The sequence below is a fragment of the Misgurnus anguillicaudatus genome, chromosome 19 (genome assembly GCF_027580225.2).
Source record: "Misgurnus anguillicaudatus chromosome 19, ASM2758022v2, whole genome shotgun sequence".
NCBI classification, from domain to species: domain Eukaryota; kingdom Metazoa; phylum Chordata; class Actinopteri; order Cypriniformes; family Cobitidae; genus Misgurnus; species Misgurnus anguillicaudatus.
In genome coordinates, this window is record NC_073355.2 from 28,037,006 (window position 1) to 28,055,570 (window position 18,565).

An 18,565-nucleotide genomic window follows, 5' to 3' on the forward strand; every position below is an offset into this window, starting at 1 on the left:
TCCAAACTGTACAATTATAATGCTTTAGAGATAAAAAAATTGTAGTTAGAGGTGTACTTTATTATTTTCCTGCAAACACAGCGTAGTATAAGTTATTAAAATGTTCTTTGGTGAATTGTATCCTTTAGTTTTAACTAAGCTTTTAGGTTGGCAGGGAAGGAACCCCTGTTGGTTTATTATTACATAAACATGTTTAAAAATGCATATTTGACTACAGTCCAGAATCAACATCATCTTTTACAAGCTGCATAGAAAGAACAAGCTAAAACTCTTAGTCACATGACCATACTATTATATAATCATTATATAGACTTGTGTTAATACTTTACAGATATTGTATTTTAATGACAAATCAAATTAAAATCCAATGACAAAATTGTGCTCCTTGTTGAGTATTAGCTCAAAATCCTCTTTTAATACAGATTCATGAAATTATGCAAACACATCTACTCATTCCACCCCGTGACTTCATAGAAAAGTGCTTTGATCAGGCGTGATTCATACGTGACAGTATTCTTGCCAATATGAATGCGATCCTCCTCCAGAGGCTGCTCTATGATGGCAGGCACATCCTTCCCATACACTTGAGGAGACGGTTAAAAGAGTAATTAGTCCCTCCTGATTGAAATTTAATTAGCGTCTCTTCATTTAAAAAGATAATTTTATCCCCAGCTGAATTAAACATTCTAAACAACTATGAAACCACTGGATTGATTTTCAATGAATTTAAATCAAACCCTGTTATATTGAAACGGAATAAAGCACCTGTTGTGGTTCGCACTTACATTCACAATGCTCCAGAAACTGAATGCACTCCTGCACCACTGAATCCCTCAGCATGATCATGTGTTTGGCCATGTTTTCCAGAAGTGAGAGGAAACATCTTTTAGCGTAGAACCAAGTGTCTGTTCCGAGCTGAAAATGCATCATGTCAACATCAGTCCAAACACAAAGCACTATAATATCGCAGTAAATATCATTTGAGATTAAAGGAAAACAACACAGTTTTTCAATATTTTACTAGGTTCTTACCTCAACTTAGACAAATTAATACATACCTATCTTTTTTCAATGCGTGCACTTTTAATCCTTGTACAGCGCCTCATGAATGTGTTAGCATTTAGCCCCATTCATTCCGTAGGATCCAAACAGAGATGAATTTAGAAGCCACCAAACACTTCCATGTTTTCCCTATTTAAAGACTGTTACATGAGTAGTTACACGAGTAAGTATGGTGGCACAAAACAAAACTTTTGTTTGGAGCCATAGGAATGAATGGGGCTAGGCTAAATGCCAACATATTTAAGTAGTGCTGTACAAAGATTAAAAGTGCATTCATTGAAAAAGGATAGGTATGTTTTAATTCATCTAAGTTGAGGTAAGAACATAGTAAAATATTGAAAAACGGTGGTGTTTTCCTTTAAAATTTTATTTAGAAGGCATGACTATGTTTTGTAGATAGCGACCCTGATTTAATCTTAGCACATACTGTAACTGTAGACCGTAAGATTTTAAGATATAAACGAAATCTTTATTTCAAGTGCATCTCAAAAGGGATAAAGAGGACCAAAGCAGGAGGGCAAAAGAAAATGCAAAACCAAACCACTACATCTGTGGCCGAGTGTCATGAGAGTAAGAATGCCGAGGTCTACGAGTGACCCTGTTTTTGCAGCTGGTTACAGCAGCAAAAGACGACAATAACTATTTGTGGCCTAAAGATCTAAATAGTAAGAAAGAAATATTAGGAACAGAAAGTTTATGAAATTTTGATTACCTTCTTGTTGTATGGCTCCAAACTTTTTATGACACGTGAAATGCCAAAGTCATAGTTTCCTTTAGCACAATACAAAGTCCTGTAAAATGTATATTATGCAAGTAAAAAAAAGTATTATTACGAAGAAAGAGTTCTCTTCAAGAAGATAAAAATGTTATATTTTCTTTTGAAATTGTAATAGCAGTCTGCAAAAAGTATTAATCCTGTGTTTTGACATATCAGACAGCCCCAAAAGTGTCTTTACAACATACAAGTTATATAATAAATGCTTATTTGTATTAGTAATATTAGTTTCCTTATGGGTCAAATAAACACTACAAATTAAAGGGATAGTTCACTCAAAAATTAAAATTCTTTGTTTCTTTGTTTTGCAGTTTTGTAATTAGGCGAATTGTATAGTGGGAAAGAAAAATACTATGGAAGTTAATGGTGCTCAAAAACAAACATTGCTTAAAGGACAATTTTGGTATTTTACACTTAAAGCCCTGTTTTCAGATTGTTTATGATGAAATAGAACGGTTTTGACTGAAATTTGGACATATGATGCTGGCCCGAGAATTTTCGGTTGTTTGTTGTATCACCCCCCCCCCCCCACCTCTACAATGGCTGCATAGGTGCACTGGAACAATCCTTCCTAAAATGCATTAAACTTTTATTTACAAAGATGTGAAACTCACCGAGTGGTCAGGGGTGTTCACTGATATGCTCACATAAAATCGCTGCAAAATACGCTTTCCAACAGGTTTTATCGTACTTTTTGTCCAACTCCATTGACTTGTATTAGATGTGCTGTGAGGTACGGTATTACTCCGCACCGGGAGCATTGTTTGTATTCTTGCAATTGGCAAAGGTGGATTATCGCCACCAACTGGGCTGGAGTGTCTATTATTCAAGCTCTCAGCGTAAGAATGTACGGGTGTGAGGCGTTTGGAAAAATAGGTCCACAAGTTTACAACGAATGCTAAAACACCTGTTGGAAAGCATCTTTTGCAGCGATTCTCGTGTGAGCACACCAGTGAACACCCCCGACCACTCGGTGAGTTTCACGTCTTTGTATACGAAAGTTTAATGCATTTTAGGAAGGATTGTTCCAGTGCACCCATGTGCACAGCCAGTGTAGAGGTGGTGGGGTGATACAACAGAAACCGAAAACTCCCAGGCCAGGATCATATGTCCAAATCTCAGTCAAAACCACTCTACCTCATCACAAACAATCTGAAAACAGGGCTCCAAGTGCAAAACACCGAACTTGTCCCTTAAAGAACAAATAAACTGGGTAGTAAATGATGACAGAATAAGAATATTTGGGTTAACTATCCCTTTAACAATGTATCATAGGTTGTTGTACATACCCTATAACAAGATTGACAATACACAGATGAAATATTTTTTTGTCTGGGTCATCGTAAGAGATCTGCTCCTCTTCTTTCTCTATCTTCCTCATCAGTTCTTCTGCCTTTTCACACACAGAGACGGATAGTTTATATACATTCAACACATCGGACAAAGTCTACTCCACTGAAATTGATTTTCATTATATATAAATATTAGTTATTATTTTATAATGTACACTTTTACCTCTTCATTTTGGCTGGTCATGATGTACGACACGCACAGGTTTGCAAGAACAATTGCACTGACGTTAAGAATCTGTGATATAAAACAGTTAATTCTTTGCAATCATTCAACTTAAAGCAGGCACTTCGCATTCAACATAATACAAAATCAAACACCATGCAGAAAACCCCATGCACACACGCAGCAAGACTCCAAGGGTCACAGGTCATTTTACCGAGGGCTTTGTTTTGCAGGGACACTCTTGAATGTTACACTGTTCCAGCTAGCAAGCAGGAGAGCAAAGAACATTTTATATGTGAAATGTTTATAATTCTGGTATAAATGTAAATGCTTTACATGTGAAACTTATCCTCCTGCTGCCAACAATACATGTACAGTACAAAAGCAACCTTCAGCTGTTGCCCTTTAATGTCTTACAATATGCAATATACCCATCCAGCTTTTAAATCCCCACTGATCTAATCAAATTTTTACCTAGATTAACCTACATACATACAGTGAGGAAAATAAGTATTTGACCACCCTGTTATTTTGCAAGTTCCCCACTTAGAAATCATGGAGGGGTCCGAAACGGCCATCGCAGGTGGATGTCCACTGTAAACACATAATCTAAAAAAGTCAGAAATCACAATGCATGATTCTTTTAACCATTTATTCGTATGATACAGCTGCAAATAAGCACCCGAACACCTGAGAAAATCAATGTTAATATTTGGTACAGAAGCCTGCAATTACAGAGGTCAAAAGTTTCCTGTAGTTTTTCCACCAGGTTTGCACACACTGCGGGAGGGATTTTGGCCCACTCCTCCACACAGATCTTCTCTAGATCAGTCAGGTTTCTGGCCTGTCGCTGAGAAACATGGAGTTTGAGCTCCCTCCAAAGATCCTCTATTGGGTTTAGGTCTGGAGACTGGCTAGGCCACGCTACAACCTTGATATGCTTCTTACAGAACCACTCCTTGGTTATCCTGGCTGTGTGCTTTGGGTCATTGTCATGTTGGAAGACCCAGACTTGACCCATCTCAATGCTCTAACTGAGGGAAGGAGGTTGTTCCCCAAAATCTTGCAATACATGGCCGCGGTCATCCAGAAAAACAAACCCAAAGCATGATGCTACCACCCCCATGCTTCACAGTAGGGATGGTGTTCTTGGGATGGTACTCATTGTTCTTCTTCCTCCAAACAAGTTTTGTGGAATTATGACCAGAAAGTTCTATTTTGGACTCATCTGACCACATGACTTTCTCCCATGACGCAAACTTAAGACGGGCCTGGACATGTGCTGGTTTAAGCAGGGGAACCTTCCTTGCCATGCATGATTTCAAACCATTACATCTTAGTGTATTACCAACAGTAACCTTGGAAACGGTAGTCCCAGCTCTTTTTAGGTCATTGACCAGCTCCTCCCGTGTAGTTCTGGGCTGATTTCTCACCTTTCTTAGGATAACTGAGACCCCACGAGGTGAGATCTCACATGGAGCCCCAGACATGATTGACAGTCATGTTTAGCTTCTTCCATTTTCCAATGATTGCTCCAACAGTGGACTTTTTTTCACCAAGCTGTTTGGCAATTTCCCGGTAGCCCTCAGCCTTGTGGAGGTGTACAATTTTGTTTCTAGTGTTTTTGGACAGCTCTTTGGTCTTGGCCATGTTAGTAGTTGGATTCTTACCTATTGTATGGGGTGGACAGGTGTCTTTATGCAGCTAACAGGTGCATCTAATTTAGGATAATAAATGGAGTGGAGGTGGACATTTTTAAGGCAGACTAACAGGTCTTTGAGGGTCAGAATTCTAGCTGATAGACAGGTGTTCAAATACTTATTTGCAGCTGTATCAATAGTTAAAAAATCATACATTGTGATTTCTGGATTATATTTTTAGATTATGTCTTTCAACTGGACATGCACCTACGATGACAATTTCAGACCCCTCCATGACCTCCAAGTGGGCAAAATAGCAGGGTGCTCAAACACTTACTCTCCTCACCGTATATTAGATACAGTTGTTATTAGATGAGCCTTACAGTTGAACATTTCAAATGAACAGAAAACTGCACTGAAATAATTGAAATATTAAACTTACATTCTCATAATGTTTCTTAACAATGGGTTCATAGAACCCAATGGCTTCTTTATATTTGTTATCTTGCATGAAGAGCACATGAGCAACGTTGAGTTTCCAAGTGTCATGCTCATTGCAGAACTCCAGTGACTTGTGGAAGATCTTCTCAACCATGCCATAGTTCTCTCGGTTCCAGTAAATTTTGGCCTGAGCCATTAAAACAGGGATGTATCTTTATAAAAAAAATACAAAGTGAATTAGAATCACACAAAGATTTACCTGTCAATAAACTTCCTGCTCCTACTTCCTAACATTAAACGAAATATGCATTTTTTTATTGCATATTGCAACCACAATGCATGTTCAACAAATATATTTTATGTTTCACATAAGATCTTGAGTTTCAAACACAACTCATAAGTGTATCTCTCCAGAACCTCATCATAGTCTTGAACATATTTTTTTAACAAGTCATCATCTCGGTTGTGCCTCGCTTCCTGCACCTTAGGGGAAACACAGAGGAGGGTTTTAGAGTCTCTAGAAGATACATTAATCATCCTAATGGGTGTCCTCCTTTCTTTGTGACAATTCTCTTTCCATTACATTTGCATTATATTTTACTTTCTGACTTGCAAAATGTAACTGTTTGGAAAATAGTCTCTTGTTGTTACAAAAATGCACTAATTTTAGCTATATGCAAAGCAGTCAATAAATATCCAAAAACATATCTGACACAAAAACACATGCATACTGGATATTCTTTGAAAGGCAAAATCCTGAAACGTAACCTGTTTCGTAACCTTGCGTAGCTGCTCGGTCAGTTTTCCAGCAATTTCATCAAATTTTCGAAAAGCCTATGATGAATGAAAAAGGTCATTATTCAAAAACAAATGCATTATACATCACTAGGTATTTGTTTGCAAACGATATCTTACTTCCTCTGGTGCTGTTTGGCATGTGATCATGGCATCCAGAAACTCAAACAGGTACTTTAAACAGAAGAACACAACAAGTCTTACTGCAAGTCCTGACTGATACATATGTCAATATAAATCATCAGTAATGATCAGCTGGTCTGCTGTTACTTGCAAATGGCTTACTGTGAGAAGAATCATCTGGAACACTTAAATTAAAGTTTAAAACTTATGTCTACATGATGGCAACTTACTGCACATACAAATGTGCAGCTAGAAAATGAATTGTTTGGGAAACGTGTGAAATTTCTAAAAACATGCAATGAACTTGGCTTACCGGCGTGAGAAACTTGTATGTGAGATGGGCATTTTCAGCCAGAACATCAGCAGCGAGGTCGAAGTACTATAGACAACAAAAACAAAAACTTACATACACTAATGTTTATTATGAGAGTTTGTATTAAAAAACGATATCATTAAAGTACACTTACCTCATATTTGCAGTAAAGCAACAGTAAATTGCCAAAAGTGACAGGGGGAAAGGGGTTCTGCTGTAGTAGAAAAGCAAGTTTCTCAAAACCCTCCGTGGGCTTTGTGTCCATGTTCATTAGGGCCTGGTTGTGAAGAGTGACTGGATCCAGTTCCTAAATTGTAATTAAAGGATTAGTCCATTTTCTTTCCAAAAATCTATATGATTTACTCACCAGCATGTCATCCAAAATGTTGATGTTTTCTTTGTTCAGTCAAGAAGAAATTATGTTTTTTGAAGAAAACATTTCAAGATTTTTCTCATTTTAATGGACTTTAATGGACCCCAACACTTAACAGTTTCAATGCAGATCAAAATAGCAGTTTCAAAGGACTCCAAACGATCCCAAACGAGGCACAAGGGTCTTATCTAGCAAAACGATTGTCATTTTTGGCAAGAAAAATAAAAAATATGCACTTTCAAACCACAACTACTCTTCTTCCTCCAGCTGTGTGACGCCACAGCGCGACCTCACGTAATTGCGCAATGACGTGGAAAGGTCACGTTTTACATATATGAAATGCACATTTGCGACCATTTTAAGCAATAAACTGACACAAAGACATTAATTAGTATCATTCGACATACAACAACGTCAGAAAGGTCCTCTTTCTCCACACTTGTAAACACTGGGGCGTAGTTTCGCATAAAAGTGCATTTTTTTTTATTTTTCTTGTCAAAAATGACAATCGTTTCGCTAGATTAGACCCTTATGCCTCGTTTGAGATCGTTTAGAGTCCTTTGAAACTGCAATTTTTCAAACTGCATTAAAACTGTTAAAGGAATAGTCCATTTTCTTAAAAGAAAAATCCAGATAATTTACTCACCACCATGTCATCCAAAATGTTGATGTCTTTCTTTGTTCAGTCAAGAAGAAATTATGTTTTTTGATGAAAACATTGCAGGATTTTTCTCATTTTAATAGACTTTAACGGACACCAACACTTAACACTTAACTCAACACGTAACAGTTTTTTTTTCAATGGAGTTTCAAAGGACTATAAACGATCCCAAACGAGGCATAAGGGTCACAGAGGACGAACACGAAACTCCGCCCCAGTGTTTACAAGTGTGTTGAAAGAGGACCGTTCCTACGTTGTTGTATGTGGAATGATACTAATTAATGTCTTTGTGTCAGTTTATTGTTTACAATGGTCCGCAAATGTGCGTTTTTTATATATGTAACACGTGACCTTCCAACGTCACTACGCATTTACGTTAGGTCGTGCTGGATCGGACCTAGACGAAAAGTTGTGGTTTAAAAGAGCATATTTTTATTTTTCTTGTCAAAAATGACAATCGTTTTGCAAGATAAGACCCTTATGCCTCGTTTCGGATTGTTTATAGTCCTTTGAAACTCCGTGTTGAGACAAGTGTCAAGTGCTGGTGTCCACCAAAGTCCATCAAAATGAGAAAAATCCTGGAATGTTTTCCTCAAAAAACACAACCTCCTCTCGACCGAACAAAGAAAAACACCAACACCCCGGATGACATGGTGGCGAGTATATTATATAGATCTTTTTCCAAGAAAATGGACTAATCCTTTAAAATAAAACCAAATTTATAGTTACAATGGGCATCTATTATTTAGCTGCCAGCTTAATAATTCAAAATATGCATCAAAACCAGACATGCAAAAGCATTTCTTAGTTTAAAAAGTGGTAAAGGACATACATACTGTATGATAAGTAAGATAAATGCTATTTTTATATTAAACTATGACATTCTGTTTCACCAGGGGGCAGCAGATGTCTATGTTCGCTTGTGCATTTCACAAAAACATCTTGAGATTTTAAATTTTTATGCATTTGGCAGATGCTTTTATCCAATGCTACTTACAGTGTACTGTTTAATAAGCATGTGTGTTCCCTGGGTTTAAACCCATCACCATTTGCCCTGCTAACACAATGCTCTACCACTGGTCTATACAGTAGACATCAATTCCTTCTCTGGAGTCTGGACAAACTAAAAACCTCATTGGAAAGGGTGATTAAGCCATATACTAATAGTAAAACTGTTAATATATTGGTTTGGTTACATTTCTGGTTTCATAAGAAAGCCTAGTAAACATCACTTTGTATATAACCCTAAAATTCTGATACGTTCCTTACCCTAATCCCAGTTACAGATGCAGTGTTTAAAAATACCTTTCCTGCAGGGAGAAACTGTGTATTTAATGAGTGCTTATGTAAGACGGATCACTGTTTGGACTCATTAACGTCTACTAGGTGCCAGCACAAACTAGCACAGACGCATGTCCCTGCAGTCCATCATCATTCCAGCCAGCAGGTGTGGGCTTATACCAGCTCAGTCTCACAACACAATCCCCAACAGAATCACAAAAAATACCACTTCAATATTTGAGTAAATCAACCTTATCTAAAAAATTACAATTAGTGGTAGCGCTATACAGCAAAACCGACATGTCTTACACACTTCCTTGCCTGTCCAAGTAGCAACGTGCGGCCTGTCAATATTAAAGTTAAGTAAGATAAAAGTGGATGTGAATTGGCATGCTTTTATGACATTGATTCCTAAGAAGATATTCTGCAAGAGTGAGCACGCTCAGATCACACAGCATAACTAATCACGAAAATATTCTCTTGACAGGCATCTCATCTCATTCGGGGGTCTTTTTGCTATAGAAATGAAAAAACAGAGTTTAACTGAGGATTCGATAGCTAAATCACTAGAAGAGGTACTCCTGGAATAGATATCTCAGTGTAATGCAATATCATACAGGTGATTTAAAGTATATTTTCTAAGTACCTCCTCCGATCGGGGGGGCATGTCAGTCAGAGCCTCCTGTGCCGCAGCATCTGCAGAAAGATGTAGATATATGAATACAATTTTGCAGAGTTGAGTTACGTTTATTGAATTTTAATAGTAATCCACAACACTAGACAGAGAGAACCGAGCGGTTCATCACCCCAGGCTGATTTACACAGAAAGCCACTGAGAGAAACATCACAGCAAAACCTCATTGCTAATGCAAATACCATTTTGAGTCCTAGGAGGCCACAGATTCTTTTGACGGATTTGTGATTCATTATACAATATGCGGAGTGCACTTGAAGATTAAAGCAATAAGAATTCCAACCTGAAACATGAAGTCACACTTTTTATCCATACTTACAGTTTTTGAGCTGGTATTCAATAGCTGCCTTCAGATTAAAGGCTTCGATCAAAGCGGTTTCGTGTAGGACGAGAGTGTTCCCAACACTCCTTACATCAATGCCTTCTGTTGTCATGCCAATACTAAGTTCTATAGAAATAGAAATTGCATTGCATTGAGCTGCACTGAAATTGATAAGACCAACACAGATTTACAGATAAACATACCTGGGTGCTCTCTGATCCCACGTTCAATTATTTCTGCAATATACTTGAGTGCCGAAGCATACTGCTTTAAGCTGTAGTAACACAGCGCTATATTGTATGCCAAATCTGTAAGAAAAGAAATTCAGACACAGTCCAACTCAGCTAGATTTAGAAAACATTCCACTATGTGAGAAGCCACATCCATTTCCATAAAAATCTAAATGACTACCCTTAGGTAGTGTGGTCAACCAATCAATGTGATGTTTGTGCAAAAGAATTACTGAGGGACAACGACGTGTGCTTGTCTGTTTTTCTTACAGTTCAGATCCTGCGTGTAAACCGCAAACACACACACACACAAAAAAAAATCTGTGCTAAAGAAGCACATGCATACCTGGCTGGTAGCCCAGTACATTCATAGACGACATAAACTTTTTGCAAGCTTCTTCATATTCTCCCTCCTTATAAAGCAAACATCCAAGATCCACATCGTAGTCGGGATCTTCCTGTGGCAACTGCTCAACCAAAGTCTGGACAGACAAAACCAAATGTTGAAATATAATAAACTATATGGTCATCTTTGCCACATTCTGTGGTCAAATGGTGATTCATTTTCCACATGAGCCATGGCTTTAGAGTTCTTACTGGATGTTGTATATATAGACAGTGGGCACTAGAAAAGGGATAGTTCACCCAAGAAATAAAATTCTGTAATCATTTACTCACCCTAAAGTTGTTCGAAGCCTGTATACATTTATTTGTTTTGCTAAACACAAAGGAAGATATTTATAATCAAGTAGGAAACAGGAGCACCATTGACTTCCATAGCAGGAAAGAAAAATACTATAAAGTCAATGGTGCTTAAGGTTTAGTTACAAACATTTATACAGGTTTGTAACAAAATGAGGGTGGGTAAATGATGGCAGAATTTTTATTTTTGGGTGAACTATCCTTTTAAAGGGGACATATAATGAAAATCAGACTTTTTCTATGTTTAAGTGCTATAATTTGGTCTCCAGTGCTTCTATCAACCTAGAAAACGTGAAAAAGATCAACCCAGTAACTTAGTTTTGGTAAACAATTCTCTGCAAGCAAGTGAAAAAATAGGTCATTAAAATTTAACTCCCCCTCTGATGTCAGAAGGGGATATTACCACCCCTTAATCTGCACTATCCAACAACGACACTGCCATTTAGTGCAGAGATCAGCTCATTTGCATTTTAAAGGACACACCCAAAACGGCACATTTTTGCTCACACCTACAAAGTGGTAATATTAACATAAATTATCGATATAGTATTTTGAGCTAAAATTTCACATACGTACTCACATACGTAAAAAAGTCTTGTTAAATGTCTCCTTTAAGCCATATTTACAAATGTATGAATATGATTATATTAATTAAAAAATGTCAATCCAACTTCATTAGGTTTGACATTATAAAACAACAGATGTTAAAACTATTATGCCAACTATTATAAACTATAATGCTTATCAGCTTAGTACAAATGAAGGCCAAGTTACAATAGTCTGATTATGCAAAATTACTTCAGACACTGTTAATTAGATTAAAGATTTTTTATAATTTAAAAAAGCCTGGAGAAGAAATAAAATGCAATGTTACCTTTGCACCTGCAAAGTCCTCCTCTCCATATTTGATAGCAGCTTGCAGTTTAATCATCTATTTAGAAATATGAAAAATCTCAATTTTGATGGATCTAAAACAACACATATTTGATTCACAATAATACTTGTATTTTGTATAGGGCTGCATAACAACTAATCGTTTGCAGAATAAAGGTTTTTGTTTACATCATATATGTTTGTGTAGTGTGTATAATAATTATGTTTATATAAATACACACATATATACACATATTGTTTTCATAAAATTATAGACCCCTTCACAGTTCACGTCACAGGTGGTTCCCACTGCGCATGTCGGGGTCAGAAAAGTCATTACAGCAGAGTTGCGTGTTATTCGGTATCGTCAAAAATGCCTACTTGCGTCGTGGGCTTTGAAAATCGCACCAGGTCAGCCGTTAAGTCTTTCGGGATTCCTGCAGAATCTCAAAAACAAAAAATACAACATCTGCGGCTGCAAGCAATTAAACGTGCAGACTGGGACAATGCAAAGATCAAAGAGGCTTGTGTTTGTAGTGCTCACTTCATTTCAGGTAAGTCATCCTTTTTCAGCCCTGTTAGATTAAAATAGAAAGCCTAAATGGTTTGAACAGTTTGACCCCATGCTGCGCGCGCACCCGATAGTCATTCAATGTTAACGAACCTTGAAGGGGTCTATACATGCATGTATTAAGTATTCATAATATTTATATATAATAAATACATATTTATATATTTCTTAAATATATAGATGCATGCATGTGTATTTATCTATACATAATTATTATACACAATACAAACACGTATATGATGTAAACAAAAACTTTTATTCTGCAATCGATTAGTTGCGATTAGTTGTTATGCAGTCCAAATTTTGTACATAAATAAAACATAAATGATCACAGATTTAGGTTATATTAATGCATAAGCACCTTTGTATGACTAGTTGTGCTGTCCAATAGGAACGTGGCCTTCATGGCATCTGGAAAGGCACATGCTCCATATAGTGATTGAGCGTAGTAGAGCTTATAGTCCTCCACCTCTGGGTGAAGCTGTGTCAGCTGTTCATAACACTCTGCTGCATTAGTAAAGTCTTGCATGTGATAGTAACAATAGCCAAGGAGTGACAAGGCAGCCCTGGACTGAAAAAATAATAAGACTTACACAAATAGTATAAAAACAAATACTTTATTATTACTATTTTATTATATCATAAGAACATAGGAATAATATGGACTTATACTACACCAAATCTAGATGAGTTCAAGTTCAAAGTTTTATTTGTCACATTAAGTTATACACAAACGCAATGATATCATGAAATGAATCATCAAGTTACCAAATGAGTATAAAACGAAACTATTATGAATTGTTGTTCATGACATAATTATTCCTCTTATTATTTACATTTATAATATAAACGTATACATTAATAGATTATATATGAATAATCATAATAACAATATTATTTTAAAACACAAAAACAAAACATAAATTAAAACAATGTTTATTGACTGACTAAATGAATATAAGGCAATGTTAATGGTACAAGTCTAGTCTTCTGCTTCTACTGTACTTACTTTAGTTTGTTTCTGATGCTCTTTGCTCAAAATATGAATCGCATCTCCATATCGCCCCTCTTTGATCTTACAGAAACAGTAATAAACATTAATCAACAGCTTAAACATTCTTTTTGAGATTTGCTCAATGAACTGTTTTGCTAACAGTGAACATTAACGGAAACAGCGTCTCTGACTGATGAGAAGCAAACTAGCCTGTTAGCACATGCAGCTAATAACTCACCATTTTATATACGGTGGCTGTATATTCACCATCTTTAATCGTCGTTAGCGGCATGATTGTATCCAAACGCCAGGTATGGTTTTATTTCGTATACAAAATGGCTTAAAACTATTTAAAAATTCATCATGCTGTACAGAGACACAGCGCAAGCCTCAGGTCGCTTAGCAACCACTTCACAGACGGAGGTGACGTTACGATGAAACGATCAGAGCCGCTCTAGAAAGGATAAAGCGAGACTTAAAAAAAAAAAAAACGAAAATACATTTTCACGTTGTTGTTTTATTTTTTCTCTGTTTGTTTTCATGTTTCTTGCGTTAACCACCACTGTATATTTATTATACACGTCGTTTTATAAGTTTAAAAATTATTAAAATTGCATTGGAAAATCGCCTGCAATTTAAGTTACACAACATCCTTTACTACAAAAAAAAGAGAGTTAATTTAAGCTCTATTAATCAGCTTTACATTACATATTTAACCCTGAAATTTGCTTATTTTTAAGTGATCAACAGCAGAGTGAGCACACACACAAATCCTTCAGAAACCCATTGGACCTCAGGGAAAAGTTAATTCTGATTTAAACCATAGTGGCTTGCTCATACAAGCCAAGTGTTTGGAAAAGATGTGTGTGATAGTGGAGACTTGGATGAGGGAACGTGGGAGTGTTTTTAGTCCTGGGGCGTGGCAGGCCCTTATGGCGAAGGGTGGTGCAGCTCTGTTTGGTGGATACCAAGACACAGAACTCCAGAGGCACTGAAGGAGTCACATCTGTCTGTCTAAACTTTCTGACCGGTATGTAAGCATGGATATTTAGAGCTAAATACGTTGCACATTTCAACAGAGAAAATCAGTGATAGATATTAAATTTATTCTTTTTAATATATAGTTTCAAGAAGTTAATTTGCAGCAAAATGTTTATTATTTTGTATGTTTGTTTGTTTTTGTGAATTGTGATGTAAGGTTTTGTTTTACATGCATGTTGTCTTAAAATATGTAGCTTTCTTACAGTACATGGAGAAAAATGCCTGCACTGGTTTGTGCACTGAAACTGCATAGACATTATAGGGGCAGAAACGGTTTTCAAAAAAAATGTTTAGTTATAGTGTAACGACATGAGTTTATTATTTGTACATGTGGAGGAACCGAAAAGACCCGGGATGATCATCAGGGTGAGCCTATTGTTCCTGGCCATAGCTGTGGTCTTAGTCGGTGGTCAGAGGAAACGACCAGCAAAAGAAGAGTGGAACTATCGCGATGGCTCTGAGCTGATTTCTTTAGTTTAATAAAGCACATGAAATTCATGCATTCATATGTTTTGTTGGTATAAACCTCCACTAGAAAGTATTATTTTTGTAACATGCAGTAAATACTGTTTGGGTCCACAGCTGAGAAAGTCAGCATGCGAGGAGTGGCAAACTTAACCCAAGTGCTTGATGATTGGAGGTTTGACATCCTGAACCAAGTAAAGGGGCTTCTGCAGAATGACCATCAATCTTTGCTGCCTGACTACTCCAGGTACAGTGTGAGGTTCAGTCGGTTACATCCGACTTCCAGATTTAAGCATTCTTTCCATCCACAGACAGGAATGAACAGGGACAGAACGTTGTTATTTTGGTATCTATAGCCCCGAGCATGTGGACTGTGTTTTTTCTTCTTCCAGAGAAATTTCATTATGCCAGAAAGCTGGAAAGTTTGCAAAATGTAATGTTTAATAGGGAACTTCCTGGCTCCTTATGGTATGTGATTGTGCTGTACCGTGTTTCCACTCATTTTATGTCTTTTACTTTTTGACCTTTTTCAGAATCCAACCTCTCTCTGAGGCGTTGGATGACCTGTTCAAAGAATTCAACGCCCTGAAAGCGCATCTTGCCGATCTGACTGAGAAGTTTGGACCTCTGGAAACATTCATCGATGAGCTCAAGACTGAAAGGAGCAATGCGAATGCACCACCTACAAACCCAGTGCGCAGAAGAGTTATTAAAAAGCCAACACCTGTCGCCTAAATATCCTGAGACCAGTAGAGCTGGAACTCTCCAAACGGCAAATGACTATAATGTATAATGCAGTTTTTTCTTTAGCTTTTCAGGTTTATGGCATTTTGTTACTGCATGTTGCTGGGAAACAGGTATTAAACAATATGCTGAACATAGTGAATGGCCACCCCAGGCCATGTGCTTTGGGAAGCTGAAAGCAGCTATTTAAAATATAAGGGCCTAGCTTATAACTCACACACTGCATAAAAAATAGACAAAGCTGTAACCACAGGACATTATATTTTAGGATACCTTGCATCACTCCAAAACCAAATAAACAACAGCCTTTGTTATTCAGCATAAGAGTATTGCATTTTACTGACAAGATCATTAATCCTGTAAGTGGAATTAGTCTGTATTTAAATTAGTGTATTCAAATATACAGTACATGACTGTCAGCATGGTGATATTTCATATTTGCAGCTCTCAGAATGATAAATGGCTCTTGCAGGTATAAACTGATTATGTACAAGCTAAGAACATTTCAGGAACACGGTAAATTGTGTTTTTTTATTGTAAATTTATGCTTATAATTTGATGGAGCATGGTAATGAGATGCTTAATTTTGTCTTGGCTCATATTTGCGGTCTCATGTAAGCTATAATAAATTCAGTCTGTTGCATTCACGAGTATGTTTTGGTGCATTAGCTTACTTTTGACATAATTAGCTTTGTGCATAATAACATGATGTTTGTTCTGTGTAATAATCAAAAAGCTTTTATTATACCCACGACTTTGTGTATTCGCATTCTCTCTGAATTTCTAACAAACATTTGCAAGAAGCTCTTCCAAAATGTATTTAGTTTAAAATTCAGAAATGTTCAATCTGAAATGGATCACCAGAAGCAAAAAAATGTATTATGATTTTTTAAGCTACTACACAACAAATCTTTCTGTAGTTACACAAATGTCCAAATGATGGTTATTATAGTACTTATCAACGAAAGAATAGTTTACTCAGATGTGAATTCTGTCGCCATTTACTACAAATACTTATCTTAATTTGAACCAAAAACATATGGTTAAATATTTTAAATGTTTGCTACAAATGTTTTGTGAAAATGCATACGTCATCAGGCCTGGTTTATTTAAAGGCGGGGTGCATGATTTTTAAAAACCACTTTGGATTACACTTGTAGCCAATCAGCAGTAAGGGGCGTGTCTACTAACCGACATCGTTGCCTGGGTTGCATATGTGTGGTTCAAAAGAAGGTCCAGATTCTATTGGGGTAGGGGCGTGTTTGTTTAGGTGATTTCAAAAGTCAGCATTGGCTTTCAGAGATCATGCACCCCACCTTTAAGTTAACTAAACACTACATTCACACAACAATTTACGATTAACTAATAACAGTCAACTTTATAATTGTATATTAGAATTATTCTGAAATAAGACTGCAAATGCAACCTCCGGATGCTGCAGGCTTCCTATTGAGAAACTGCCCATATAATGTGGTTATATAAACTCCACAGATGCTAAACTGTGTCCAGACTGTAATGCTAACATTTGACCAGCAGGAGGAAATAAAGTGTCTCTCTTTGGCTACATACTGTGGCTATGAAGTCATACAGAGCTCAAATGTTTCAAGTAATTGCAGATGTACAGTACCACATCATTCATGTCCATTACATCATTTGGGTCCTGCAGGAATGACAACAGACTGTTGTGACTGGATCAGCAAAAGATATTAACAGCACTGTTTACAACATACACTAATAGCATCATATAAATCATACACATTAACAGCAACAGTCTCTTAAACCCTTTCAGATTTATGAAGCATTGCACATCAAATGTGTTACAGCTATGTGGTAAAATCATCCCTTATGCCTGCAAATATTTTCAGCTATAAATTAATTTTTACAACTGTAATGTATTCAATTGGAAAGTTCTTGAAACTGACAATAAAGTATCTTCCCTGGTTTCTTATCCACATTAAAGCCATTTCTTTCTGTAGTTAGCAAGGGCGGCTAACAGGTTAGTAACACACTACACAACCCTGTTGAAGAAAACAATAAAACCATTACAGAAATTCTAATGGTTGCCATTAAAATACCAATAGGAACCATTAGCTTTTACCATTTAAACCACTACACTGTAGTGTGCTTTGGGCCATATTCCATTAGAACCAATAAAATTCCCAATAAAACCAATAACATTTCTGTGATGCTATTGTTTTTTTTTAGCAGGGAACTAAATGTATGTGGATTTTTTTTATACAAGATTAGAACATTGATGCTTAGAAATAAGCTTCCTTTAAGGTCAGGCACTGGTTTATGTTTTCATTTACATTTTCATCCAAAGCGATCCATACATTTTATCAGTATGTGCATGAACACATGACCTTGCACTGCTTACACAATGCTCTAAACAACAGTGATGCATGCAGTATGTGCGTAGGTGTGTTAGATATGACATGTCTATATGAAGACGGCTGTATAAACAAATGTAAATTTATATATCAAATTGGCTTAAGCGAACAGATGTGTTTGCAATTGTATGGCAGAATGGTGAAATACACAGTGTTGAGTTACACTTCCATATTTAATCCTCACAATATTAGAAATACCAATCTGCGATAACTTCATTTAAGACGGGTTTAACAAGGACTTTCAAACCAAGGTCAGACAGTCCATGTTTAAAAACATTTATTAGCTTGAGCACTTCGTATGGATTTAGCCTTGAGTCGGCTTAGGTCATACAACTCAAAATTCTGGGAAAATGGCCATAAGAGAGGCATCTTTTATTGATTTCTCAGCCATTTACGGTGTGTAATCAAAACCTTGATTGAGTTCAAATTGAGATGAAGATTTTAAAAAGAGTGGGAACTGCACAGGACATTTGGAACACACATGAGTGTCCACATCTATTAAGCTGTTTGATTCAAGGCCAGCGTCCAGTCGATGGCATGGCATTGAAACAGCACCATCT

General features: G+C 36.7%; 2 protein-coding genes across 4 annotated transcripts; one reads left to right on the forward strand and one right to left on the reverse strand.

Annotated features, from left to right (window-relative positions):
* Positions 1-140: 140 nt before the first annotated feature.
* ift70 (intraflagellar transport 70) lies at positions 141-13,801 on the reverse strand. 3 transcript variants are annotated; one of them, XM_073857337.1, is made up of 20 exons: positions 13,604-13,801; positions 13,381-13,446; positions 12,733-12,942; positions 11,802-11,858; positions 10,572-10,707; positions 10,199-10,303; positions 9,993-10,121; positions 9,626-9,675; positions 6,819-6,971; positions 6,665-6,730; positions 6,349-6,402; positions 6,202-6,267; positions 5,835-5,910; positions 5,435-5,640; positions 3,567-3,614; positions 3,353-3,424; positions 3,127-3,230; positions 1,775-1,853; positions 786-915; positions 141-583 (listed from the first exon to the last, which is right to left on the reverse strand). In XM_073857337.1, exons 1-20 carry the CDS (start codon positions 13,655-13,657, stop codon positions 447-449), a joined length of 1,998 nt encoding a protein of 665 aa, XP_073713438.1. In that variant the 5' UTR covers positions 13,658-13,801; the 3' UTR covers positions 141-446. The 3 variants fall into 3 exon arrangements, with proteins under 3 accessions (XP_073713438.1, XP_073713437.1, XP_073713439.1); XM_073857336.1 differs by having other exon boundaries at positions 5,835-5,916; positions 13,604-13,800; XM_073857338.1 differs by lacking the exon at positions 3,567-3,614 and having other exon boundaries at positions 5,835-5,916; positions 13,604-13,799.
* Positions 13,802-14,103: 302 nt separating this feature from the next.
* On the forward strand, positions 14,104-16,262 carry LOC129436174 (uncharacterized). Its single transcript, XM_055194120.2, has 4 exons — positions 14,104-14,395; positions 14,743-14,863; positions 14,989-15,118; positions 15,405-16,262. The coding sequence occupies exons 2-4, from the start codon at positions 14,761-14,763 to the stop codon at positions 15,604-15,606; spliced, it is 435 nt and encodes a 144-aa protein (XP_055050095.2). The 5' UTR covers positions 14,104-14,395; positions 14,743-14,760; the 3' UTR covers positions 15,607-16,262.
* Positions 16,263-18,565: the final 2,303 nt, after the last annotated feature.